Raw genomic sequence first — 27975 nt, 5'->3', positions numbered from 1 at the left:
TTAATAAAACAGTTGGTGTGGGGAGGGAAAAAAAAGCATACATAACCGTACATATGCGCACATGTACTTATACATACATATTCGCACATATATTTATATATGTGTAAGTGTTAGGCGCTTTTTGTGCATACTCTTTATTTCATCATTTTTTGAAAGGGCGCATTATACCCCCCCCGGAATGAGTAATCATTCAAAAGGTAATATTATTGCAACAAAATCCATCGTTCCATATATACTTTTTTTGAAGAATAAATAAGGGAAACAAAATATAAAGGGAAGGGAACATAGTAGGTAAATGTATTGAGTTGTATTCTTTCCATTAAGAGATAAATTTTTGCCTTTTGCATTTCCCATCTACCCTTTTCCCTTTTGCATCTTCCCTTTTGCATCTTCTCTTTTACATCTTCTCTTTTGCATGTTCCATTTTCCTTTTCCATTTTCCATTTTCCTTTTCCATTTTCCATTTTCCATTTTCCTTTTCCATTTTCCATTTCCATTTTCCATTTCCCTTCTTCCCTTTATCTTTCCTCTTTTTGTTTTTCGTCTTTTCTTGTTCACCATTCTTTTTTTTTTTTTTTTTTTGTGTAACTTTTGGAACTACCGACAAATGTGTAGTTTCCACCTGATAACTCAGAAATGAATCATGCATTGCCCCTTTACCCTGTTCTATTTTGTAACGTTATTATTTAAGCTTTTTTCTTTTGCAATAAGAAATTATAAAAAATATAAAGTAAGAACCTATATTGCTTTATCAGCACAAAGGGGTCCTAAGTATTACTTGTTCAGAAGCAGTTGTGAAGAAATAAATATTTTATCTGTTGAAAAAAATGCAAAATTACTTCAGCCTTTTCTCATACGAAGTATAGATGATAATGGGTATGATGATAATGGGTATGATGATAATGGGTATGATGATAATGGGGATAGTGAAAATGGGGATAGTGAAAATGGGGATGATAAGGATGACATCACGTACGAGGATATTAAAGAGTATTTAAAAAAAAACAAAATAGATGATTATGAAACAGACGATGGAAAGAAAGAAATTATGAAAATAATTAATTATATACCTACTCTAAAAAATGAAAATGCCTTTTTTTCCAAATTTGGCTATGTGAATGGGGAAAAGAAATCCATGGAATATTATTTTAACGAAATGAAAAAATTAAAAGAAGAAAAGCAAAAGAAAAATTACAACATTTTAAATTTTATTCTGTCTTATTTTTTAAAAAAAGGACGAAATTTTAATGGATCTACTGCTATTAACAAATACAAAAACATACAGTCTTATTACTACTACATAAATACTCTAATAAATCATAGGGAAGCGGCGCTCACAGTTCCATACGGTAGGAACTTTATGCTTGAGGAGAGGTTTCTCCTTCGCGGATAGAAACGCACGTATATATCCACACTTGTATATACCCATGCACGTATATATCCACACTTGTATATACCCATGCATGTATATATCCACACTTGTATATATCCACACACGTATATACCCATGCACGTATATATCAACACACGTATATACCCTCGCACATATATACCTACACACGTATATACCCGCACATGTATGCACACCCTCCTTAGCCACCACAATTACACCATTTACCCAAATTTAACTTAAAAAAAAATCATTTTTCAGGGGAACTCTCAAGGAAGGACAATCTATTCTCGAACAAGGCGTTGTGCAAGTTCATATCGTTTTACTTAAAAAATGTTTATATTATAAAATATGTGTGCTTCGCCTGCTTGAGTGGAACACTAACATATGCAATGAAGACTATGATAAGGAGAATTAAACTCGAAAATTTATTTCTTTTAGAAAATCATATAAACTTAATATCCTATTTTAAAAATATGCATATATATAAGATAGGATTATTTTGTTTATTGATTAACTTCTTATGTATTAATAAATACAATCAGTATTTTTCAATAACAGAAGAATTTTTCTCTATATTATTTTCACATTACTTTTTTTATGAAGGTATAAATAATTTAAATAAGAGAAGCATAGAAGAATTTATGAGTAAATTTAACTATACTTTAGATGATATACTAATTTGCCTAAATGATATTTTTTCGCAATATTTAAATAAAGTAATATATATTGACGAAATGATGGATGATAATACTATTTCGAATATTAATAGTTTTCTATCCTTGTATCATACGCTATTCAGAAACAATATAGAAAATATAAAAAGCATTACTAATCTTATTCTAAATAAATATTATGCTTACTGTATAAATAAAGATAACTCAAATAAAGATGCACTTTCAAGATTGTACTACATTTTTTATATTATCAGTCTTAAGTTTAAGTATGACATTGTAGATGTGCACAAGTTGAACATCATTAGGGAGAATACGTACAGTATTCCATTCTTCTGTAGGAGCAACAAACTTTCTAGTTACGTTTTTCTCGATCGTATTTCGGAGCATCTGGGAGTAAGTCATTTGAGTGAAAAGTTGCACTTAACTGAGGAAGTGCATACTACAAACATGCACCTGTGTTTCATATGTGCACACGTGCATGTGCTTGAACGTGCGTTTTATATGTGTACATGCACAAAAAGCATGAGCATGGACAATACACGTTAATAACATCCCTGGTAATGTCTGCATCATCTTCAGTGCCAGCTAGTCGTCCAATTTTTTATTGATACAATAATTTGTTTCGTTACACCCTTTAGGTAAAGGAGAATGCAATTATTGATTGTCTTTTAGAAAGGATGAAAGGTGATTACAGGGATTATATAATTTCTGTACTTGACAGCAAGCGTTACTCAAACAATGTTTTTGAAGACGTTAATAAAATGAATTTTATAACTCTAGATACTCGTGTAATAGAAGAAGTCAACTTGTCAATTTTTGTCAAAATGGTCAAACGTATTATTGAAGAGGAACATTATGAGTCTGTGTATGTTCAACCGAATCAGACGGGGCAGAGAAAGGCAGTAGTTAGAGAAGATGAGAAAGAAAAAGGCAAACAAAAGGAGAGCTATCAAGAGAATTATGAAAACAGAGAAAGAGAGGGGGGGACGCACGACAAATATACACCTGAGCATAATGTACAAGATAAGGATAATTCAAATAATTTGATATATCCACAGAAGGACATCTATCTGAAGAATGGTGAAGAACCCGTTTTAACATACAAACATGATGCTAATAGAACTAATAATACTATGAAAGGTAATAGTGATAGTAGCGATGTCCAGAGGAAAGAGAGTAAGGAAGATGAAACGAACGGTGAGGGAGATGATCAGACAAACATTGATAAGGAAGATGAGATTTCATATGAGGGGGATAACGAAGCTGCCTATGAAGAGGAGGAGGATGTTGAAGCCATTGATAAGCAGGACGATTTTACATTCTTAGATACGGATGAAAACCTGTATAAAAACTTAGAAGAAAGTGTCGATTATATAGTAGAGGATAGTACGAAAAAATCCGTCGGTAAGGATAAAGTTGAGGGAGATCATCTAGAAAAGAAGAGGAAAGAACTAAGTGAAAAAGAACAATTATTAAAAAAGTTGAACGATATATATTTTTTAAGAAAATATTTCATTATTGACAAACATTTTACAGATAAATATTTAGAAAAGTATTTATATCAATATATGTATAAAGAATATAAGATATTCATTAATAATTTAATTTTCAAAAAGATGAAAAATAAAAATGACAATTTATTTTTTTTGAAAAGAGGTATAACTCTGTCAAATAGGGCTACTGAATATATTATAAAAAATATTATTATCAACTTTGTAATAAAGACAAAAGAAAATATTAATATTTTTTTAAAACTTGAAAATATAAATAAATGTTTAAAATTAGTTGTAAACCTAATAAATGTTTATAAAAAGGTAAAGAAGAAAAGGAAGTACCTCAAGGTCAGTCACAATATCTTCAATTTGGATTACTCATTTTCATGGAATAGGCATAGTGAAAATAACATGGCTAATACAGATGGATACGATCAAAATAATGGAGAACAATATTTCTACGAGAATGATGATGAAACGATGGAAACTATGGAAGCAGTGCAATTAGGTGGGCGAGGAAAACAGGGTAAACGACAGTCAGAAGATGATGATATGAGAAGTGGAGTTATGCAAAATGGAGGTATGCAAAGTGGAGGTATGCAAAGTGGAGGTATGCAAAGTGGAGGTATGCAAAGTGGAGGTATGCAAAGGGACGATATGCAAATAGACGATATGCAAAGTGGAGGTATGCAAAGGGACGATATGCAAATAGACGATATGCAAATGGACGACATACATGCCTATGATAATGGGAGGGAGTCTTTCATGCATGACGTGCAGGTCCCAGAAGAACAGTTAAAACACAACTTACACAAAGATGATTTTTCCGATGAAGTAGGAAATAAAGAAATTCTTTTATTAGAGGATCGGAAAAAGTTATATGAAGAATTCGTGTTAAAATACATGAAGAACGAGTCGGAAAGGAAAATGTTTAAAATTATTTTTAACGTAGATTACGATTATATAGACAAAGAAATTGAAGACAATATTATAAAAAGGTTTTTAGAAAAGGTTACTAGTCAAAATTTAAACGATTTAAAAAATATGGATGACAATTTAAAAATTATAGGTAATGAAAATTTATTTAATTATAAGAATTTTAATTTTAATGAATTTTTAGAAAAAGATAAATCACAGAGAAGTCATAAACAAGACAACTTGTATGTTGCCAATTACATAATAAAAAAACAGGATATCTTTGAATGCATTGATGATGAAACTTTTGAAGATATATGTAAAAAAATGTATATAAATAAACTACTAGTTTTAAAAGAGAATATATATAATAGTAGAAAAGATTTATATTTTTATGAAATTATTTTAAATATAAAAAATGCACAAGAAATACATGATTTGTATTTAATTGACGAATATGAAAAGATGATTAATGATATTATAAAAACAAATATTTTAAATAAAAATTATGGAAATATTAAAAATTTATATTTAAAAAAAATTATAAATTTTTTAAATATATCTGAAGAGCAAGCAGCAGATGTCGAACTCTGTTGTATATTTAAGCAGACTCATTCAATATTTAGTACAATTAAGGAAAACTTTTATATATACAAAAGTGATTCTCATTTTATTAATAATATTAATGAAATATTGCTTATATATAATAACTTTAATCTTATAAAAAAAGAGGGTGAAAAATATTATGTGAAGTTTTCCTTAATTGAACCAAACTACAATTTAGTACACAGAATAATAGAGAGATATGTCCTATACGTAATAGACATCATCAATGATGAAAACAGGTTAATCTATAAGGAGAACATTTTCAAATTAACGAGAATTCTAAACGTTGACCATAGCGTCATTAGTGATATATCCACTAAAATATACGAGGTAACAGTTCGTTTGTTCATTTGTTCGTTTGTTAGTTTATTTTTTGAAATATGCGCTCGTGCAAGGGTATGTACTTAAGTACATACATAAATGCATATATATTTACATGTATACGTGCATACTTACGTACATGCACACACAAATATCAACATAAACATAAACTTATTAACGTATTAATATTTTTTCCCCTTCCCGCTTTTCCCCCACCACAGAAATACATCAAAAGTCAAGACCTAAATGCTATCAACAACATGGACTCCTTTTTCACATTTTTATTTAACATGAATTCAAAGGAACAAAACAAAATAGTTTTAAACCATCTAAAAAAAAAACTGGAATATTACATGACGTCTAGTGATAGTTGCCAGGAAAAATTGAAAAATTCGTACGATTTGTTAACCTTCATAAACAACAATTTGAAACTGAAGAAAAATATATTTGATTTATCCTCACTGAGTACTGAGATGATATATGAGTTTTTAACCTTCTGCATCGATGACTATCTGCATAGGAAAAAGACGGAATCGTTTATCGTATCACAAAGTAGGAAATAGACCTTTTTCCATATACTCATTTATACACACAATTGCATATATGCGTGCATATATGCGTGCATATATACGTTCATGTATACGTGCATGTATATACCCACCTCTGCGTGTATATGCATGGTTATCTTTCAAAATGATAAACACTCTCCCCTTTTATAGACGATTACATAAACAACTTGAACAAATTTTTAAGCAAAATTAAGACGTTCATAAAAGGACAAGAGGAAAGTTTTCACCTGACGAACATTCTAAACACTTTGTAAGAGCTTATATACGTGGAATGTTTTTAGAGGAGAATAGTACCCTATGAGCAATTTGATTCTAGTATTTACACATATGTACCTGTGCTTGTGTTTGTACATATATACGTGTGTTTGTGTTTGTACATATGTACCTGTGCTTGTGTTTGTACATATATACCTGTGCTTGTGTTTGTACATATATACGTGTGTTTGTGTTTGTACATATATACGTGTGTTTGTGTTTGTACATATATACGTGTGTTTGTGTTTGTACATATATACGTGTGTACACATTTTGATAGGAAAAGGGACACCATCAAAAAGGCTATAGATTTTTTGGATAAATTCAAATATGACGTAATTGCTTAAAACGGGCTAAAAAGCATAAAAGAAAACGAGCTTAACAAAATTAATACGGATATGTGCATAATTATATTATTATATGTGTAATATTTTTCCTTTTTTTATCCTTTCCTCCTTTGTGTGACAGATGTGCATAGAAGAAATATACAACTTAATCAAATTGCAGATGGTTAATAGCAATATTAATTTTGCAGACGTAGATATTGAAAAAAGGAAGAAATTGGTATAGATGATTTTTTTTTTTTTTTTTTTTTTCTTTTTGTTACATATGCATACCTATGTGTACAAAATGTGTATATTTGTGAATGCGTATATGTAGCTCAAAACACTTTTTGTTCTTTTTTTTTTTTTATGCCTAGGTTAATATATTTTCCTACCAAAATATTAGCGATGAGAAGAAATTCCTCTTCTTGGATATTTTAAATAAGTATACACACAAATGCGTATAGCATCAATCCATATGAAGAGGAATCATTCGTCCATACAGCGTTTTATATGTATATAATATATTTTTTTTTTTTTTTTAGGACCTTATTATGATTATACTCCCAAATTTTCCAGGCACAGTTGAGAAAACTTTTTAAACGTTTTTTGAACACCTATGTTTACTTTTAGCTGAGAAAAACGTAGTTAGGATAGGATAAGCGATACATAATGTTGTGATACAAACAAGGGCTAGGAGTAGTGCACAGATACATGTTTCCTTTTTGTATATATTTTTTTTTTTAGATATATTAGCATACTTTTTTAACGTGTTATTATATAATTATGTTTTTTTCTTTTCTTTTTATGAAGCTTTCACATTACTATATGGATGGAAAAATAGATTTTAAAATGTGTGCAGACGCTTACGCATTCGATTAGTTCGCTAGTTAATGAGGAAGGGGTTTTATTCCCATACACAACACAATCAAACAGCTGTGTTTTTTATTATTATTGTTCATGTTTAGGTTTAAGTTTTATTATTTTTTTATGCTTTTCACTTATTCGACTTTTCTAAATTTTTCGTTTTTTTCTAAATTTTTCTTTTTTTTTTTAATTTGTTCGACTTTTTTTAATTTTTTCGATTTTTTTTAATTTTTTCAATTTTTTTTAATTTTTTCGATTTTTTTTAATTTTTTCGATTTTTCATTTTTTATGCTTATTTAATTTTTATTTTATTTTTCTCAATTATGCTCTTTTTTTCTGCATTTTCTTTGTGAGTTTTTTTTTTTTTTTTTTTTTTTTTTTGATTTCACTTATCATTGTTAAAAAAAAAAAAAAAAAAAAGCTATAAATGACTAAAAAGGCTTAAGGCGTACACGCATTCAAAGACTCAGTTTGTCTGCTCCTGTAGCTGTGTGCTCAGGTCAGCGTCCACTAAATACTTAATCTTACCCAATATATCGTTATTGTATATATTTTCATATTTATTGTAAAAGTTTGCTGTTGTGTCGTACAGAATTTTAAGGGCGTTAATATCGTCAAAAAATCCCTTTCTATAATCTTCATTACTGTAGTCTGAGCAGTCGTCATAATCGTAGTAAGCATCATCATCATCATCATCGTCATCTTGGTCATCCTCCTCTTCGTTAAGATGCCTTTCTATTTGTTTGTTAAAATTCTTCGCACTGCTGTTATTGTCATTATAAAGACCTTTCTTACCATCACAATTATCATTATTCTCCACGATGTTGTCATTATTCACGTTGTTTTTATTGTACGTGTTCATGTGTTCGCTTTCCCTCGAAACGCTGTCTAAGTTTTCAAGGGAAACATTGTTCTTTAGTTTAATTCCTAAGTCATTTTTCTTTTCCAGAGCTTCTATAGTTTTAATTAGCTTAAAAGCCTTTTCGTTAGTGGCATCCTCATTTTCATCAATGTCTACCTCACTATTTTCATCAGCTGATGCAGTTTCTGAATCAAATGATTTTTCAGTTGATTCTTTTGAATTTTTATTTTCATAATATACATTTGCTACATTAACTAAATTCAAAATAAAAGAGTTAACTTCATTTATGTGTCTACTAATGGAGGTGTTATGTATGTTATCTAGGATTGTACTCATAGCTAGTATATACAATTTCCTCGTACTGTTAATTTTTACATCGGTTAAATTAGACAAAAATAATAAAATATAATTAGTTTTATTCATATTATTGAAAAAAAGAAAAAATTTCTCTACATCGTATATAATAATAGAATAAAATAATTTTTTAATATATTCAATACTTGTTTTACTTAATATGTCTTCGTCAAATTCACTACATACACTGTTGTCATCAACATCATTATTTTCCATGGATTCTTTTTTCAACTGATTCTTCATGGTATATATTTCATCATGTTTAAAAAGTTTCATAGAAAATGCAGTTAACACAGGAATGATAAGTTCATCAACTCCTCTTATCTTAACAGTTGCTTCAAATAGGATAAAAAATAATTTACAACTACTTTTGACAATTTTAGAATGTAATGCAAATATACCTAATCTATATATCATATGTATATATTTCATATAGTACCTTTCACTATACATGTTAATAAAATATTCAGTCGCTTTAGAAATAATATTGTCAAACACTCCTATAGAAAAGGATAAATCAAATATAAAATCATAAAAATATGCATCTGTATTTTTATCTGTAACAATCAATTCGGTACTTAGTATTAACTGTGGATTGCTTCTAATCATGTTCAGTTCTTGTATTTTTAAATTTTCATCTGTGTTAAAATAAAATATATCATATAATTTTTCAAATCGCATATACACTTGTTCATCTATATCTAGGTAGAATGTTATGTTAGTTAAGAGGGACAAGGCTTCCTCTAAATAATCGATAGAGGGCGATTTGAACGTTTCGTCTACTACTACATATAAATAGGATATGGTATTTTTGTATATCTGTTCCTTATTTCCTTCATCCACGGAATCGAGAAGACTTAATATAGCTGTTAATATTGACAAAATAACTGAATTGATATCTAAGTCATCATTTTCATTTTTCTTCTTTTCATTCTTGCTATTGTCATTATTTGATCCATACTTTTGTTTTATTAACGAATTTTCACTCATCATGTTGTATGGACTAGTTGTTCCGTTATATCGTATATTAGATTCTAATGAATTGTTTTGATTTTCCTCTATATCTTTCTTATTAACTAAAAATACAAAACTAGTACACAAGGCTATTACCACATCGTTTACATACGGAGTAATATGATCCTTAAAATTGTATGCTAAGTTATCTAATGTCATAACGATATATTCGCACTTGACTTCCTTGATAACATTTAATAAGCGTTCAATTAATATAGGTATTGTTTTAATAATTGCATTTTTCAAATAGTCATTTTTAATTTTAAAGAATTTTTTAATATAAGACGCACTTGTTACTCGTATGAACAAACTCGAGCTGCTCATATGATTTAACACTATTTCGTAGTTATGTATCAATCCATTGATATCATTAAAATGTTGTACCTTTTTTATAAAACAGCAATATGTTACAATAGATTGATAACAGAGTAAATAATTGGGACTATTTAAATCATTTTCAACAAAAGTTTTTAAAAAATGTTCAATGTTCATATTTCTTTTTTTATCACATAACCTACTATATAAGCATTCCAGTATTTTTAATGCTCCATATTTATATTTACAAAAATCGTTATGTAGTAGATGTTCTAACATATCACTGCTTGGCTCGGCATGCATAGCAGTAATGTCATTAGTACTACTGTTCGTGCTATATATAATATTATAATTTTGATTATACGTAGTTATAATATTTTCACATAAGAGGAAAAGATCTGATATATGTTTTACTCCTCTATATCTTGTTAAATCTTTTATAAACGATGTAGCACTTACTTTTTTATCTTCTACAACGTAAGTGTTAAATATATTCATTGTGTAATCGTATTCATCATAAAGCAATTTTTCAATATCTTCGTCATTATAACATAGTAGTGGAAATATTATGTTTCTTACTAAAAAGTCGAAATTGTTTTTTATATAATTTTTATATATCATTGCATTTTCTACTCCATATGATAAGCCTTGTAATATATAGACTAAACATTCATCTGTTAATGTTTTTTTATTCTTATGATACCTTTGAAGTATGATAATAAAATCTTCAAAGAAGGGGCATAACCATTTATTTAAAAAGTTATCACAAAACTTTTCCGTAATGGCACTGTTAAATTTGTTGTAATTTGTATTTACATATCTTGAAAAAAGTCGAGTTATTATATCAAGAACATTTCGTTTGCATTTAAACTGCGGTAATTTCTTCATATAATTTTCATCATCCACATAATTTGTAAGGACTATTTCATTTTTTAAAATAAAATCAAATAAACTAAAATAGTTATCCATATATTCTAATATAATAACTTCTTTAATTAAAAAACTATCATTTACATAATAATATATTTTACAAATAATACTTAATATTTCACTGACATCATTATTATTTATGTCAAGTGAACTTAAATCACATAAGCAATTTATTATAGGATAAAAATATTTATTTAAAATTTCTGTATATAACTCATTATTTTCTTTTTTTTTAATTTTTAACTTTTTAAAAATTAATTTCAAACAATATAAACTTACATATAATTTTCTCATATCTTTTCGTTGATTTATATCGTTTAATATATGGTCTAGTATAGGAAATATTTCAGAAAAATAATTATGAATTAATATTTTCATTATCTCAAACAACTGCGTGTATAATTGTTTATCTTTCATTTCTAGGTATAACAAACTTTCATATATGTCTTTAGTTAGAGTGCATATATCTTCTTTCTTAAGTGCATCATAATTATTTTTAATACTATTTTTTAAAAAAATGGAAGCTGATACTCTAATATTATCATCTATTATATTAATACTTTTAACAATATTTAGAATTACATGTATATATCCATCTACTTTGGTAACTTGCTTTAAATATTCTTCGCATGCCGTCCTTTTTTCTTTTGACGCACTTATTGATCCTTCCAACATCTCACACAACTTTTCTGTACTCAGAATATTGTTCATTGTGCTAAGTTTTCTTGCGTGTTCAGATGAAAATAATATATACGAAGAAAATTTTAACCTTTGGGTTACAGGGGTACAAGTTCTATGGGGTGTGTACAGACGCCGTCTGGGTTTCCTTTATGTTTATGTGAGTGCTATGTGTAAGTTCTATGCGTACGCAAATAATGTGCATATGTATGGATGGATGTACGTATGTATGTATATATATATATTTATGTGTGCACAAAATATACGGTATGCACTTATTTTCGTACGTTGCGCCCAAGTAATGTAGCAAAAATTCGAGCGTTCTTTTATTTTCTCTTGATCGTATTAAACTCTGATGAACAATTTAATTTGTGTCGCACTTTTTAAGAAGAAAATATGTGCATACATAAATATCTTTAATAGAAAGAAAAATTTTGAAAAGAGATAAATGCATATTACTATATGAAATGGGAGTAGGGAAATGTATGGCAAAATAAAGGGCTAGTTTCGTAAAAGAAAGCCAACATGCACGTATATTAATAAGCAATAATAATAGTGTTTCACGCGAATACATAAACATACATGTGTATGTGTGTATATGGATTTATGTATGGGTTTGTGTATGCATATGGGCGTGTGTATGTATGTATGTACTATGAAGGGATGGTTCATAAATAAGCGCAAATGAATATATTTTTCTTTTTCATTTAATGAACCCTAAGGTTGGTTGAAAAAAAGAAGAAAAAAAAAATGTTATATGCAATGTGTAATAAACGTTATAGGTAATATGGAAAAAGTTCAATGTTTTTTATACGTTCTTTTGGTATGCATAATTTTTCACTTCCTTTCTACGTATATTTTTGTTCATACATGATCACAAATCTTCCTTTATTCTATTTATATAATTTAAAATATACGCCTTGAATATTTTACGAAATATGGAACTGGTTCATTTTACCCATTTTTTTTTTTTTGTACTCTTACATTGTTCTCATTCAAATAAAAAAGGTAAAATTTACTACTTTCCTTTATTTTGTTATATCTTGTTTTATTTTACTGTATTTTGCTATATTTTGCTACAATTTGCTATAATTTGCTATATTTTACTGTATTTTGCTATATTTTGCTATATTTTACTGTATTTTGTTATATTTTGCTATATTTTGCTATATTTTACTATATTTTGCTATATTTTGCTATATTTTACTATATTTTACTATATTTTGCTATATTTGCTATATTTTGCTATATTTTGCTATAATTTGCTATATTTTGCTTTATTTTGCTATAATTTGCTATATTTTGCTATAATTTGCTATATTTTGCTATATTTTGCTTTATTTTATTTTTGTTTACCTTTTTGGCTTATTTATACATACATAAAATAAGTATAAGTACATAAACACTAAGATGAACATACGTACGTACACAAGTAAACACTTATATATACGTATAAATGTACATATTACTCATACATGTATGTCATATATATTTTACATGTGAACAACTGTAGTAGAACATATTTAGTTCTTATATGTAAAATCAAAAATACATTGCAAAAAAAAAAAAAAATTAGAAGATGAGGAAAATGCCAAGCACATAAATGGTGAAAGAGTAGTGAATATATACATAAGAAAACCCTGTGATACGTATGATGTAAAACTTAAAAAGTAAAACGTAAAATGTAAAGCGTAAAGTGGTAAAAATTGAAGTGTTTTATTTAATTCTTTTCATTGAATTCAGTTTGTACATATACATATACGTAAATAATTTTTATATATATATTTTTTTTTTATTTGTAGTTCAGTGCTTTCTTTTTTATGTACATGCATTTCTTAGTGCTTATAAAAAAAAAAAATTTTTCCACGTGTAGATATCCTAATATGCGTATATTTAATTTTTAGCGTTCTCTATGGAAAAATCGAAATACGCATAAATAATATAACACATCCATATTTCATCCTTTTTTTTTTTCTTTTTTTTTTTTTTTAATTTCATTGAGAGAAAATGGAACTCTGTATTAGTGCATTGTATTGTATTATATTGTATCATACTCTATTATATTTATATTCCCATTTACACCCTTGAAAATTAAGAAAAAAGTTGAATATACACGAGAAAATTATTTAAAGTGAACTATATATGCATATATACACATGTAATAAGTACATATTAATGTTCAAATGTATGACAAGCCTTTTTAATTAATTTTTTTCTCATCCATTCATTCATTTACTCCTTAATTTATTTAACTTGTTATTTGGTAATTTTTTCCCAAATTTATTCCTCAATTTATTGTGTACTCTATTCTGCTATTCGTTCTTCTATGCATCCTTCTATTCATTCTTCTATGCATCCTTCTATTCATTCTTCTATTCATTCTTCTATTCATTCATCTATCCATTCTTCTATTCATTCTTCAGTTCATTCTTCAGTTTATTCATCCATTCTTTTATTCTCTTTTATTATTATTTTTTTTTTTTTTGCCTCAAAATGAACAAGTTCTTCAATACTTTAAATTCGTCCCTTTTTCAAAATTTCAAGCTGAAAAGCTCATTTTTGAGTACAGGATGTTTTGTAGGAAACAGAAATTTTTTAACAAGGGGTGGAAGTACCTCCTTTTGTAGTGACCTAAACAGAATTAATAACTTTTTTAGGTACTATCATACCTCACCTTTTATAAGTAAAACAATTAACCATTCAAATTGCAGCGCTCTTCTTCAAGTAATTTTTTTTTAAAATATATATAAAATGAAACAACAACAAAAAAAAAAAAAAAATCAATGAAAAAAATTATAAATTTTTTTTTTTTTTTGTCATATGATATATTTATATATATATATATATATACACACATAATATGTCTATGTAAATAACCGCGAAATGTTACTTCATGCGGGATATAAATTTAAAATTTTTTTTTTTTTTTTGGAGGGGTGAGGAAGTAATTATGCACCATTTTGTGTTCTTCTCAATGTTTATGCATGTGTGTTAATTAGTGTGCTATTGCATTTGTGTTATTGCAATTTTTTGAGTCAGTTTACTTGTACATATTATCATGAGTGTTCATATATATATATATATATATAAATATATTTACATATTTATTGACGTGTATGTATTGGTTCATGTGTATGCCTTTCCCATGCGTTTGTATGAAAATGTTTGTATGAACTTCTTTACATTTTTTTTCTCTTTTAAGAAAGAAGACAACAGTTGTATTAACCACAAATCAGGCGTTAGACATGACAGCGGGATAGCAAGTTTATCAGCAGCAATTGCGCTAATGTCAGTAGGAGGGGTAAGGAAGAACAAATAAGAAAAAAGGAATAGCATAATGAATATAACAAATAAAGAAGAAAAGGAAGAATAAATACGAATTAAATACAAATGAAACACAAGTTAAATGTTACATATTATGTACGAAATCTTTTTAAAATATGAAAATAATGAACTACTTTCAAAAAATGTTTTTTCAGGTTGCTCAAGGTATAGGAAATTTATTTTCTGCTTTGGTGCTAGGTACTAGTAGGAACCCATCAATAAAGGACGAACTATTTACTTACACCTTAATTGGAATGGGATTTTTAGAGTTTTTGGGTAAATTTCTTTCGCTGTTTTTTTTTTTGGATTAAATTTTACATTTAGAGCACCATGATTTTATCAGTTTTGCGTCACCCGTGTACTTGTTTTTTCATATTTTTGTTTTATTATTTTATTTTTTTTCCCCTTTTTTTTCTCTGAATAGGTATTATTTGTGTCCTAATGAGCGCTGTTTTATTATATTCATAAAATAGAAAAACTTTTGGAATTTCTTAGCAAAAAAAAAAAAAAAAAAATACCTCCATATATACTTATGCCGAGAGTTAGACAACACCTTCTCACGCTTTTATAATTAACAAAATGTATAAAATTTCTTAATTAAATATCTGGTATATATATGCATACATATAACATGAGACCATCTTTATAAACAAAATTTAGATTTTTTTTATTTTTATAATTCACCCTTTTATCATGAATTTATGAAAAATTATATTTATTACATTGTTAAATGTAAATAATGCGTTCCTCTTTTTTTTTTTTTTTTTTTTATGTATAAAAAAAAAAAAAAAGAAATAAACGAGATAATAGCAAAATAACTTAAGACACTAGGAAGGTGTGTGTATATAATAAAACAATTCTTTAAAACTATTTTTTATAAAGAAATACGTTTATTCTTACGTTGTCAATAGAACCACGGGGAGGGGAAAAAAACTACTGGCGATTACAAGTGTTATTCATAAGCAACATGGTAAAAAGGGAAGAAAAGGATAAGAAATATTTTTCTCATCTATCTTCCATCTCTATCGCATTTTCTATTTCCACGTCTATTTCAATTTCTATTTCTATTTTCTATTTTTTTTTTTTTCTCGTTCTTATTTTTGAATGTATGTACAATATGTGGGGAAAAAAAAAAAAAAAAAAAAAAAAAGACGATACGGATAATTAACAAATAAAGTAACGTAAGGGGATAATAACACGTTTTATTGACTTAACGAATGAAGAATATCATATTTTGTATGACTAATAGGTGAACTGAGAACTGCACTTTTTTTAACTTACTCTATGTATGTACGTATATATCTATATCTACGCATACATTTATAAATGTATATAAATACATATATACGAGAAATGCAATTCATTTTGCTAGTCGAACTTAAGATATATAGCCCATGATTTCTTATTCAAACATAATAAAATAAGTTGGTTTTGTAAAATAATTTTTTTTTTTTTTTTTTTTAAGTTTCTTCTCAATAATGAACAGTTGTCTATTTTTGTTTTTTTCCCTTTTTTTCATTTGTCGTTATGCAACTAGGGATGCAAGTTTTTGCAAATTTAATGTAGAGCCCATTTTTAAAATGATAAAAACATAAAAAGCAAAAAAAAAAAAAAGAAAAAAAGATAGGATAAAAAGAAAAATAGAATTATAAACATAAACATAAAAGAATCATTATAAATAAAATCTTCTTTTATTACATATCATCAATTTTGAACAGAAAAATTTAATTAAAGAAAGACACAATGATTTCAGATTTAAACATAACACAAAACCGTTACTTTGGTAAACTTATAAATTTTTAGGTGATATTCGAATACTCTTATGTATGCGTGCATATTTGCTTTATTACAAAGATGATAATATAACATTGGCATCATTGCTGCTTTTCTTTTTTTTTTTTTTTTTTGCAAGGAGTAAACAACTTGAAGAATCTGCAAAAGAAGAGGCGAATTTTGTTATTTAATTATTTTATTCATACGTTCTTTTTACGCTAATAATAAATGATATATATGCAAATTTACTATCTTTTTTTTTTTTTTTTTTTTTTTTTTTTAATTATTCGAATTATATTCCCTTTATTAAGAGACACCATCACGTCATATATATATTATTTAATTTATACAGATAAAAGCTAACTCCGACTGTGTTGTAGCGGCTAAGCAAATAAACACAAACTATTTTGACTTTTTGAATGGTGAAGAGATAGAATCAGCAGTAAATTCATGGTATGAAGGCATTAATAATTATGACTTTGAGTTAGGTAATAAAATAGAAATTACAAGGAAAAAACTAAAAAAAAAAGGAACTGAAATTTTTAGTTAAAAAAATGGTAGACATAATATGCCTTCAAGTTACTTTAACAAATGGAGGCATGGTGCTAGTGAAGTTCTTAACTTTTTAATATATTTAAAAAAAAAACTGATGGAGATGCTTATATAAAAAGAAATGTATATGCTTTTCTTTTTTATTGCCATTTCGCAATTAAAGTATATTAATACGTTTGAAACAAATGGCACCTCAAAAATGAGCCACTGGTGAAGTTGTTCCGCAGAGGATGATCTAAGCATATATATATATATATATATATATATATATACGCACATACATACAATCACATACAATGAGATAGACGTGTGCATATAAATATGTGTGCAAATACACATTTAAATGTTACTTTTCCATATTAGGTCCTATTAAAAAGGGGGAAAATGTTTTTGAATTTACCAAGGTTGTATGGAAAGGAGCAGAGGTATTAAAGAACATGCAAATGTACTAACGTGCACATGCACACACTTGCTTATATACAGGCGCGCATATACATAAATAAAAAGCGAACAAGGAAAATATTTGCACAATATTAACGAGAAAATAATAAGTTACATCAATTTCTTTCCATATACATTAACCCCCTCTGCAGCATATCGGTTGCGCCACTGCTTGCTGTAAATATAGGGGAATCTTAATTTGCAAATATGATAATAACGTTAACAAGCCAGGTAAAAAAAAAAAAAAAATATTATAAACATATATATGAATTTTACATTATATACAAATAATTTTCCATTTCATAATTGATGATCTACCTAATAGCTTAAAATGTACAAAATATATGCCGCAAACTATTTATAATTTAATTTTTTTTTTATATTATTTTATTTTTTTTTTTTTGTTACTGCTGTTGCTCACTTTTTTATACAACATTCACGCAGGTTATTTTGCGGATAACGTAGGAATGATTGATGTACGAAAATTCAAGCACAAAAAAAAAAAAAAAAAACTCATCTTACATTTTTTATAATTAATTATTCTTTTTTGCTTTTATTTAAAAAAAAAAAAAAAAGGCAACAAAAAGGTTACCTTGTTATCTGCACTGCAAATTATTATATATACATACATATATGTATGTATGTATATATAATATATATAAATGTATGTATTATATATATGTATGTATTATATATGTATGTATTATATATGTATGTATTATATATGTATGTGTTATATATGTATGTGTTATATATGTATGTGTTATATATGTATGTGTTATATATGTATGTGTTATATATGTATGTGTTATATATGTATGTGTTATATATGTATGTGTTATATATGCATGTGTTATATATGCATGTGTTATATATGCATGTACATCTTTTTTTTTTTTCCTGCCACCACCCTGTAGTCAGTGTTCGTTTGGAATGACTCATGGATTGAAAAATAGTAAGAGGGCAATCCACCAATTCGGAACAATAAGATTAGTATATATACGTATACATATAATACATACATATGTGTAAAAATATATACATATTATAAATTACTACACATATGTAATGAAAAATCAAAACAGGAGAAAACAAATAAACATTCAAAAATTTTAGTAAGTATGAAAAACGTATTTACTGTTTATGTTAAAAAAAAAAAAAAAAAATCAGCATTGCCTAACCCCCCTTGACTCTCATATATTTTTTTTTAATTATCTCCTCAGAGTATATAAAAATAGGAAAATTTAATTATTTCCCGCTTGGCTTTTTTCATTTTTTGTTTGTTTTGTTTTTAATTATTACTAATTTTATACAAATGCATAATGTATTAATCATCTTAATTTTTGTTATTTTAAAAATATAATATTTTTACAACCTCTTTTTTTTATGGATTATATTAGTATATATCTCTAACATATAAATATATATAATAATTATACATGATGACAGGATTGTAAATCCCGTTTAAAAATAAGAGAAAAAAGGAATATATGAAAAATAAAAAAATACATCAATAAAACTTTTCTGCTACTTGCGTTTTGTACTTCAAAATAAAACAAATTAAATAAGTATGCAAAATATATAAAATACATAATATTTTCTATTTAAGGCAAACAATACTATATATAGCACCCGATATATCCTGATGATTTTTACTTTAGTGGAATAGGCATTATATTATATAGATATAAGTTATTTTCTTAACCAGAAATAAAAAAAACAATCGATATGTACATAAATAAATAAATGTACCGCTAAATATTTGTATATAACACATATGAATATATAAACTTGTACTAATATGCGAAAAAGTATGTTCACAGTAATTGTTTATTCCCTGAATATAAATAAAAAAGATTTATCTTTTAAAAAAAAAAAAAAAAATTTAAGAAAAAAATATAGTACTTTACGAAATGTTTAATTTTTAAAGAAGTTTAAGTTTTAAAATCTGTCAGTTCATTTGACAAAGAGCGCTGAAGCTATAAAATTTAAGTGTATACTATTATACATATATTTATATAATATATATATGTACTTATTATATTGCAGCTTGATCTCTTTTTGCTTAAAAATTTACAGTATAATTACTTTTTCTCTTTAAAAATTTTTTTTATTAACATTTTGTAAAAACCATGGGTTGCATTCAAAATGTTCACCCGAAGAAGTACGGCCAAGGATCAAGGCAATGGTAAGAAAATATATACATAAATATGTGTATAAGCATATATATATATATATATAAATATATGTATTTACATGCACATACTTTTTTGCTTGTATATGTATGTATGTACAAGCGAAAAAAGAAATAATTAAGTACCATAATGAAAAGAGGGCACATGGGGAAAATGAAAATTATTAAAATGTGAATGGCTCATTTGTCAGAAAGTCGGTTTAAAAAGTTTGTATATACATAATATATGTACCTTCATACGTTCATACGTTTACATATTCGAAGCGGCATTTACTCCGTATTGCTGCATACCAGCTACATATAGAGAATTGAATTGTTGAATACTTTGCTAAAAAAAAAAAGAGATAATACAGTAGTGAAAACAGTGTTTATGCTTATAAAGTTTCTAACAATTATATGTTCATTAAAATGTTTAGAGAGTGGATCTCTTTAGAATATGTTTTGTTTACATTTACACATTTTATATCATGTATTGCTATATATATACATACCAATATACGTACATACATTTGCGCATAATATTTTCTCTATTTTTAGTCGAGTGTGCTCCAATAGGCATGCAATAATAAGAAAGTATAACATCAACATATGCAGACAGTGTTTTCGAGAAAGAGCTGATATAATTGGTTTCAAGAAGGTAGGTGTTTTTATGCCTTTTTCGTATTTTTACGATAACCTGTTGCACCACCCCGTGTTCATGTACATATATACATGTACACATACATATATATATACGTATATGAGTTACATGCTATCTTGATTGTGTTATTCACGTGCGATGTTTACTCTTTCCTTTTACAGTATAGATAGAAGGACAATTAAGCACAATTTAATACAAAAATCCCCCCACTTTATTCCATTGGTTCAATCTTTTTTTTGCAATATTTGCGAATAATTTCCTTAGCTGAAGTTGGCGATCAATATTTCCATTTATGTTCATATGTATTATGCTTTTATTAAAAGATGAGATGAAAATGAACATTTTTTCCAAATATATATGAAAAAAAAAAAATATATATATATATAAACCAATGAACTATTTAACCACTGAACGATTGAGAACATTTCTTGAAATTATTTTTTTTTTTCATTTTTAAGTGGAAATTTTTTTTAAAAACTCTGAGTTGCATTTTGATAAACTGCAGCTGTGGTTGTGATTGCATTTGCAATTGTTCTATGTAGTTTTGTTGTAACGCATTATATTTCTGTTGCTACGATTATTGCATTTTATTGTATTTTTTCCTTAACATGTATTATGCCAACTTTTACAGAAAGATTTTAACAAAATTTTATAGAATATTTTTGACATTAAAAAAAAAAGAAAAGAATGAGAAAAGAAAAAGAACAATCAAATGAAGGGAGAATAAAAAAAAAAAAAAAAAAAAAATTAAAACTGATAGTAAAAATGCAAAATTCAGAAATTTTACCGTATATGGAGTTCTCTCCCCCTTTTCCTATCCCTTAATTTATATCCATTTGGATTAAACAACAGAGAAATGTTGTTTCTCTGTTTTAAGCAAATGTTATTAAAAAAAAAAAAAAAGGAAAAAAATAAGTTCGTGTGTTAATATGCATATGGTGTTGTCACTTAGGCCCATTCGTAAAATAGGTTTAATTTATTTTAACTGGAATTTTTTCTCAGTGAACATATTTAAAGAAAGTATTTGCTGAATATATTTCTGAGGCTGCTACTTTATGTCAGCTCACAATATTAATAAGGATATATGTTGACTTTTGTCCCTTTAATTTAGCTATGCGTTCTATATAGAGGGGTAAAGGTTTTTTCAAAATGTTTTTAGGCGTTATATTGTTCTGTAATTATAATATTTGCTTTCCAAAATGGGAAGTACATTTGAGTATCTTTATGTATATATATATGTACATATACTTCTACACATACGAATTTTTATGCCTTTAAAAATATCATGATATTAAAAAGTAAATGATATGGACCTATATTACGTAAAAAAACATATACGTCCCTTTTTTTTTTTTTTTTCTTTTTCTGCTCATTTTAGTGGCAGATTGCAATTACTAAATTTCCCCCTTCTAGCATTGAAAACAATGAGAAATAAAAAATGATAATAAAAAAAAAAAAATAATAAAATAAAATGATAAAGAATTCATATTTTCGAAGCCTAGTTAATGAAGAAAAATATTCATTTTGTAACATGTTCAGGTACAGGTTTTTTGGTAGTAGGGCTAAAATAAATGTTAAAAGAGGAAGGAGAACACCAGTAAGTGAAGAAATAGAAATAGGAAATAATAAGAACGGATTGACCAGTGATGGTAAATTAGTAGGATACAATAATACTAATGAAGGAGACCATAATAAGGACGAATGGGAAGAAGAAAATTTGAGTGGAGCAAATTTGAACAAGAGGAATTTGAAGATAAGTATGAATACTACCAACAGGAGCGGTACCACCATGAGTAGTACCAAAATCAGTACCAACGTAAGTGAAGAGCTGAGAAAATGTAGCTTCCTTGATTTTAATTTCAAAACAGACATATATTTAAAATTGAATGAATTAAAAATATTTAATCCAACGCAAATTCAGCAAAACGTAATACCTGTATTGCTACATGGAAAAGAAAAACCTAGAATAGAGAGCAATGAAATTAGGATGTGCGAAGGAACAAATTTGTACAATGCAATACTAAGAAGTAGAATGCAGATTAATACATATTTAAAAATGAATTTAAATATGAAGAGCAATTTTTATGATATGGATAAGTACAAACAGATTGATAGTTATTATAAAAATGAAAAGAAGAGTAACAAAAGTACAGAAAAGACGAACGAATCAAATAATGAAATGAAATGTATTTCGAATGAACAAAAATGCTTCAACGATGTGTATGTAATTATCAGTCCTGATAATACTGGAAAAACATTAAGTTATTTTCTTCCCATATTAGACAATTTTTACACAAATAATCAAAAAATTATGCAAAATTTGTCAAACTTTTACCATTTTTTAAATAAATATAATTATAAAAAGTTTCAAAATAAATTATTTCGTAAAAAAGAAAAATTAAAATGTCTTAAAAATAAAGATAATTTGTTTTTTAATATATCATATGAAAAGTATAAAATACGTAATCGCTATTTATATATTAGAAAATACAACAATTATACTACAAATAGTAGTTATATTAAAAATAAAAAAAATAACAAACTTAATTGCTTAAAACATAAGAAAAATGTGTTTTTCCCCTATGCAATAATTTTGACAAATACAAGGGAAGCAGCTTGTGAACTTTTTTCATTTTTAAAAAATTTTGATATAAACATCGAGTTGTTAACTGGAGGTTATTTGAATAAAAAAAAGTCCATAAAGAAATATCATGTAGAATCTTTTTCAGGATATAAAAATGAAAATGTAAATTATAACTCGGACGAAACATATAACTATCGCAATGCTACAGCTGAATTTTTAAATAGAAACGATTTTTTTAAAAATAAAAAAAAAAATAAAAATAAAGATAGTAATATAATAAATTACAATGTTGATATTTTAATAGGAACACCGGATAAAATTTTTGAGAAAGTAGACAATTGCAAAAATAAACATTTATATAATTTTAAATTTTTAAAATATTTGATTGTTGAAGAATCTGAAACATTATGCAATGTTTTTAATGAAAAAAAGTTGCAACTAATTTTTAACCACGTAAAAAATTATACTAATATGTATTATTTTCGAAGTACTATAACAAATGACGATACGCTCAATGAATCATCTCAACTTTCCAGTGAAAAAAAAGCGACAGACTTAGAAAACGAATGTGAAAAGAGTAGGCGCAAGGGGGGAATTACAAGTGGCATAAAGGAACAGACGTATTATAGTGGAGTTTGGAAGGGAAGTAAAAAGAATTTTACTGACGATGAAGCAGAAGAAATGCAAAAAGAGAAAAGCGGGGGCATGGACCAAAGAACAGGAAGAACGACAAACAATTATGAGGGATGCGGACAGGATGTAGACGGCAGTATGTACAAAAAAGAAGGAAGGATCGATGGTGGTGCTGATAAATATTATGGAAGAATAAGCAAAGAAGAAGTTGCGTATGGGTATGATTACAAGGGGGAAGAGCCTGAGAATAGCAACTATGACGAAAAAATAAGTGTGTCCAAAGTAAACGAAGAAGCAGCAAGCTTGTCCAAAAAAAACGACGAAGCAGCAAACTTGTCCAAAAAAAACGACGAAGCAGCAAACTTGTCCAAAAAAAACGACGAAGCAGCAAACTTGTCCAAAAAAAACGACGAAGCAGCAGACTTGCCCAAAAAAAATTCTGAACATGCAAGAATTTCTAAAAAAAACACACGCTCAAATAATATCGAAGCTGTTCGAATAACAAATAAAGCAATAAGTGATGAAAAAATCATTATTAAAAAAAGTGACAGCGTTGAAAATATAAAAAACACGCTTAACTCAAACATCCCTATATCAATATTTGTGTCAGCCACAAAAACATTTTGTATAAGTGAATTTTTGAGTAATAATATAAGAAGCAAATATACTCAACAAATAATTAACATGAACAGTCATAATATTAGCAGCGAAATGAAACACATATTTATTAATAGCAAAAATAAGGAAAAGATTTCTTTATTACTTGAACTATTGAATAATAAAGACGTAAAGAAAGTAGGAGGAGACTTCAAATGTTCTCAGTTTTTTAACAGATATGTAATATTTTGTAATACTAGAAAAAGTGTAATGAATGTAGCAGAGATTTTGTCAGAGCTGAAATATAAAGTTAGTTGCATTCACAACGAAATGAATTATAAAGATAGAAGTAAAAATTATAGAGATTTTAAAAAAAATAAAACAAATATTTTGATTTGTACAAATATATTAAGTAGAGGTGTACTATTTGATAATTGCCAAATAATAAATTACGATATCAGTAATAATATAAATGATTATATTTACAAATCGAACAAAGTTGCTTTTAAAAAAGGTAACATCATAAATAATTCTTTAACGTCTTTTTTTAATAAAAAAAATACTGGTTTAGTTAACGAGATAATCGAAAAAACAGCTGATAAGAAACAAATAATATTTCAAAATTTAAATAAAAAAGTTAGTAGAATGCTAAATTTGCAAAATAAATATTATGATATTGTGAAAAAAAAAAAGAAGTACCAAAAAAGAGGTGGACGGAAAGCATTGCATATATCTCCTAGGAGAAATTGCATGAGCAAAAAGAATAAAATTTTGTCGAAAAAATTGTATTTTTATCATAAAATGAACATAGAGCGTAAACGATTAATAAAAAAAGGAATACTTAAAGCTCATGAAAAAATACCACGATATCCAAATAGAAAAGCAGAGGTGTATGATAGCAACGAATATAACTCTGTCAGAAAAATGGACGATGGAGCATTGCAAATTTTGGCGAAAAAGAGAAAAACGAAAAAGGATAAAGAAGTAGAAGAAGCAAATTATGAGTCAGACACTATCATCTTGAATGATATGCCTACATATGAGGACGAGGCAAAAATAAAAGAGAAAAAACATCAGAAAAAAACGTACTTCTAGCTCATACATTTCTGTGGTAGATGGAGAAGCCGTGCTTATGTGCGCGCATATATATATTTGTATGTACGTACGTATGTATGCATGCATGTATGTACGTATGTATGTATGCATGGATGTATGTACGTATGTATATGTGCACGTATGCGTATATGTATACGCATTCCGGTATATATATTTCGTAACTCCTGTATTTTTTATGTTTGATTTTTCTTTTTTCTTTTTTTTGTAATAAATTAGTAACCGTCTTTTCTTTTGTACAATGTTGAAAAAGTTAATTTTGCATCTCCCTGAATGGTAATTTTTAAATTGAGATGTTATACTTTTACTTATATATATGTGTAATACTTTACTGAGTAAATGGATTTTTCGGTAAGTTGAAAACATGGTAGGATTTTTGTTTATTCGGATTGTACGCTTTGCAGGAATTAGTAATTTTAGTGTAAGAGCAATAAAGTCCTAATTTTTTTATTCTTAACACTATATTTTGTATTATGTTTTAAGAAAAGGGCGCTTAAAATAAACGCATACATATATTATAACTACTACTATGGGGGATTTATTTTTTTTAAATATATATCCGAAGATGAAAATGTATTCTTGCGGCAGTTACTATTTTTACTATAATACCATTAACATTAATAACAGTTTCCTTCTGTATATAAGTTCATCATATGAAGTGCTGCCTTACTGTAAGAAAGATGGAATGGCATAAAAGATACATACAAAAAAAGGGGGGGGGAAAGAAAAAATTAAGAAAAACCATAATTTACACGCTTTAATGGAGTTCATTTTCCGCAAAATAAACAACATGCCCTTCCTTTTATACTAAAGTCCTTGCACTATTTTTTAATATAGAAAAATAAATGAAGCGCTTCTCCGTTGAAATAGTAAATCCTCCATTATTGTAATCATAATGTGCTGTAAAATATTTATTTTGGCAAAGCATTCATTTATTAGCTGTAACACAGTTAAACATAAAAAAAAAAAAAATAAAATAAGCCAGCAGAACAGTGCTAAAGAACTTTTTTAAGTTTTTTGAAAAAAAAGGAAAAATTTTATCTTAAAATACTAAGAGAAGAACATGTTATTATTGTAACATTTGTTCTCTCAGACGCCATAAGCTATTTTGTTTATATAGCATAATATAATACAAGAAAAAAAAAAAAAATAAGGGTATAAATAAACGACTAATTCATACAAAAAATATTGTATATCATTTTAAAGTTGTGTTGTAAATTTGTTCAAAGGGAAGTATACTATAATGGGTTACTTTTTGAATGTATTGAAATTTGTGCTTATTTTTATTTTACTTCATTTTGTTATTATCTATTAAAAAAAAAAAAAAAAAGCAAAAGAGTGATAGCAAATCAGTTAATCCTAATACATAATATTTTTAATATTTATATATGCACAATCAGAATAAGTAGTTTTTCATGTTTTTGTTTTATGTTTTCCATATAAAAAAAAAAAAATGTACAACACACTAAATTTTCATTATGTGTGTTAGTTAAATATTCATACATTTTAATTACATAAAACAAAAGAAATATGTAAAAAGTAGATACATTTAAAAGATATCAAACAAAAGATAAAACATATATTGAGCATTCAAAAATGTAATCAATATATAAAAGGAAAATGATAAAAATTACCATTTTTTTTTTTTTTTTTTTCATATTACAAGGAATAAAAAGAAAAATTAAAGATTAAGTTGCGAAAATAAGTGTATTTTTACATTTCTTATAAAAATTCAATCAAATAATTTACGTATCACAATTAAAAATACACTTCATTGATAACAAAAATATTTTACTTTTTTTTTTTTTTGCGTTTCAGCTAAACATTTTTTAACGTGAATAGACGGCAAAAAAAAAAAAAAAAAAATAAATAAAATACAGCAAAATACAGCAAAATAAAGCAAAATATAATAAAGTTTAACGTAGTAAATTAAGCAAAATTATTTAAAAGTGAAAAAAATTATTCTCTCAAAAACGTATACAAATAATAAAATCAATTTATATAATTTTTTTTTAAATTCTTTTCAGTTATTTACTAAAATTTATCATTTTGTCCCTTTTTAACGTTCTTATCAATACACTACTTTACATGATTTTTATAAATAAATGCATAAATACATAAATATATATATATATATATATATGTATATATGTATAAATTTGTTCAATATATAACATTTACGCATATTTTTCTACTTGTTCTTGAGTTTGTTATATATATATATATCACTAAGTGTTTGTATATGTATTTATACATGCCAATACTAAAATATTCTCAAAATATATGAAATATCAAGGTAATATTTATATCGCATTGCGAACATTTACGTTTACGAGTTTGTGTTAATTCCAGCAATACTAAGAGTCATCATATGAAAGTATTTATATATAAATATACATACATACGTACATACTTATATACATATATACAATACGTACGTACATAAATGCATACGTATGCTTTATTATTATTATGCGAACCGTCCGAACATGCTTATATATATATATATATATATTCAATATAGTAATACTTAACTGTACGGTATCATACATTCC

General features: G+C 26.6%; 6 protein-coding genes across 6 annotated transcripts; 5 read left to right on the top strand and 1 right to left on the bottom strand.

Moving 5' to 3' along the window:
* Window positions 1-643: 643 nt before the first annotated feature.
* PmUG01_01017600 (conserved Plasmodium protein, unknown function) lies at window positions 644-7107 on the top strand (the record flags this gene model as incomplete). Its single annotated transcript, XM_029007899.1, has 9 exons — window positions 644-1349; window positions 1652-2460; window positions 2706-5411; window positions 5624-5954; window positions 6122-6221; window positions 6507-6561; window positions 6695-6790; window positions 6927-6994; window positions 7095-7107. The coding sequence occupies 9 exons, from the start codon at window positions 644-646 to the stop codon at window positions 7105-7107; spliced, it is 4884 nt and encodes a 1627-aa protein (XP_028859970.1).
* Window positions 7108-7882: 775 nt separating this feature from the next.
* On the bottom strand, window positions 7883-11602 carry PmUG01_01017500 (importin-7, putative; the record flags this gene model as incomplete). The annotated part of the gene is made up of 1 exon (XM_029007888.1): window positions 7883-11602. One exon carries the CDS (start codon window positions 11600-11602, stop codon window positions 7883-7885), a length of 3720 nt encoding a protein of 1239 aa, XP_028859969.1.
* Window positions 11603-14062: 2460 nt separating this feature from the next.
* Window positions 14063-15361, top strand: PmUG01_01017400 (ATP synthase lipid-binding protein, mitochondrial precursor, putative; the record flags this gene model as incomplete). The annotated part of the gene is made up of 4 exons (XM_029007877.1): window positions 14063-14293; window positions 14772-14870; window positions 15049-15169; window positions 15318-15361. The coding sequence occupies 4 exons, from the start codon at window positions 14063-14065 to the stop codon at window positions 15359-15361; spliced, it is 495 nt and encodes a 164-aa protein (XP_028859968.1).
* Window positions 15362-16371: 1010 nt separating this feature from the next.
* PmUG01_01017300 (cysteine-rich secretory protein, putative) lies at window positions 16372-18691 on the top strand (the record flags this gene model as incomplete). The annotated part of the gene is made up of 8 exons (XM_029007866.1): window positions 16372-16455; window positions 16612-16676; window positions 16806-16848; window positions 17019-17154; window positions 17582-17643; window positions 17812-17890; window positions 18104-18135; window positions 18581-18691. 8 exons carry the CDS (start codon window positions 16372-16374, stop codon window positions 18689-18691), a joined length of 612 nt encoding a protein of 203 aa, XP_028859967.1.
* Window positions 18692-19791: 1100 nt separating this feature from the next.
* Window positions 19792-20663, top strand: PmUG01_01017200 (40S ribosomal protein S29, putative; the record flags this gene model as incomplete). The annotated part of the gene is made up of 3 exons (XM_029007855.1): window positions 19792-19847; window positions 20391-20490; window positions 20655-20663. 3 exons carry the CDS (start codon window positions 19792-19794, stop codon window positions 20661-20663), a joined length of 165 nt encoding a protein of 54 aa, XP_028859966.1.
* A 1361-nt stretch (window positions 20664-22024) lies between these two features.
* On the top strand, window positions 22025-25402 carry PmUG01_01017100 (RNA helicase, putative; the record flags this gene model as incomplete). The annotated part of the gene is made up of 1 exon (XM_029007844.1): window positions 22025-25402. One exon carries the CDS (start codon window positions 22025-22027, stop codon window positions 25400-25402), a length of 3378 nt encoding a protein of 1125 aa, XP_028859965.1.
* Between the last annotated feature and the right edge of the window lie 2573 nt (window positions 25403-27975).

Source organism: Plasmodium malariae (genome assembly GCF_900090045.1).
Source record: "Plasmodium malariae genome assembly, chromosome: 1".
In the NCBI taxonomy this organism is placed as follows: Eukaryota; Apicomplexa; class Aconoidasida; order Haemosporida; family Plasmodiidae; genus Plasmodium; species Plasmodium malariae.
This window is presented reverse-complemented; position numbering and strand designations above follow the sequence as displayed.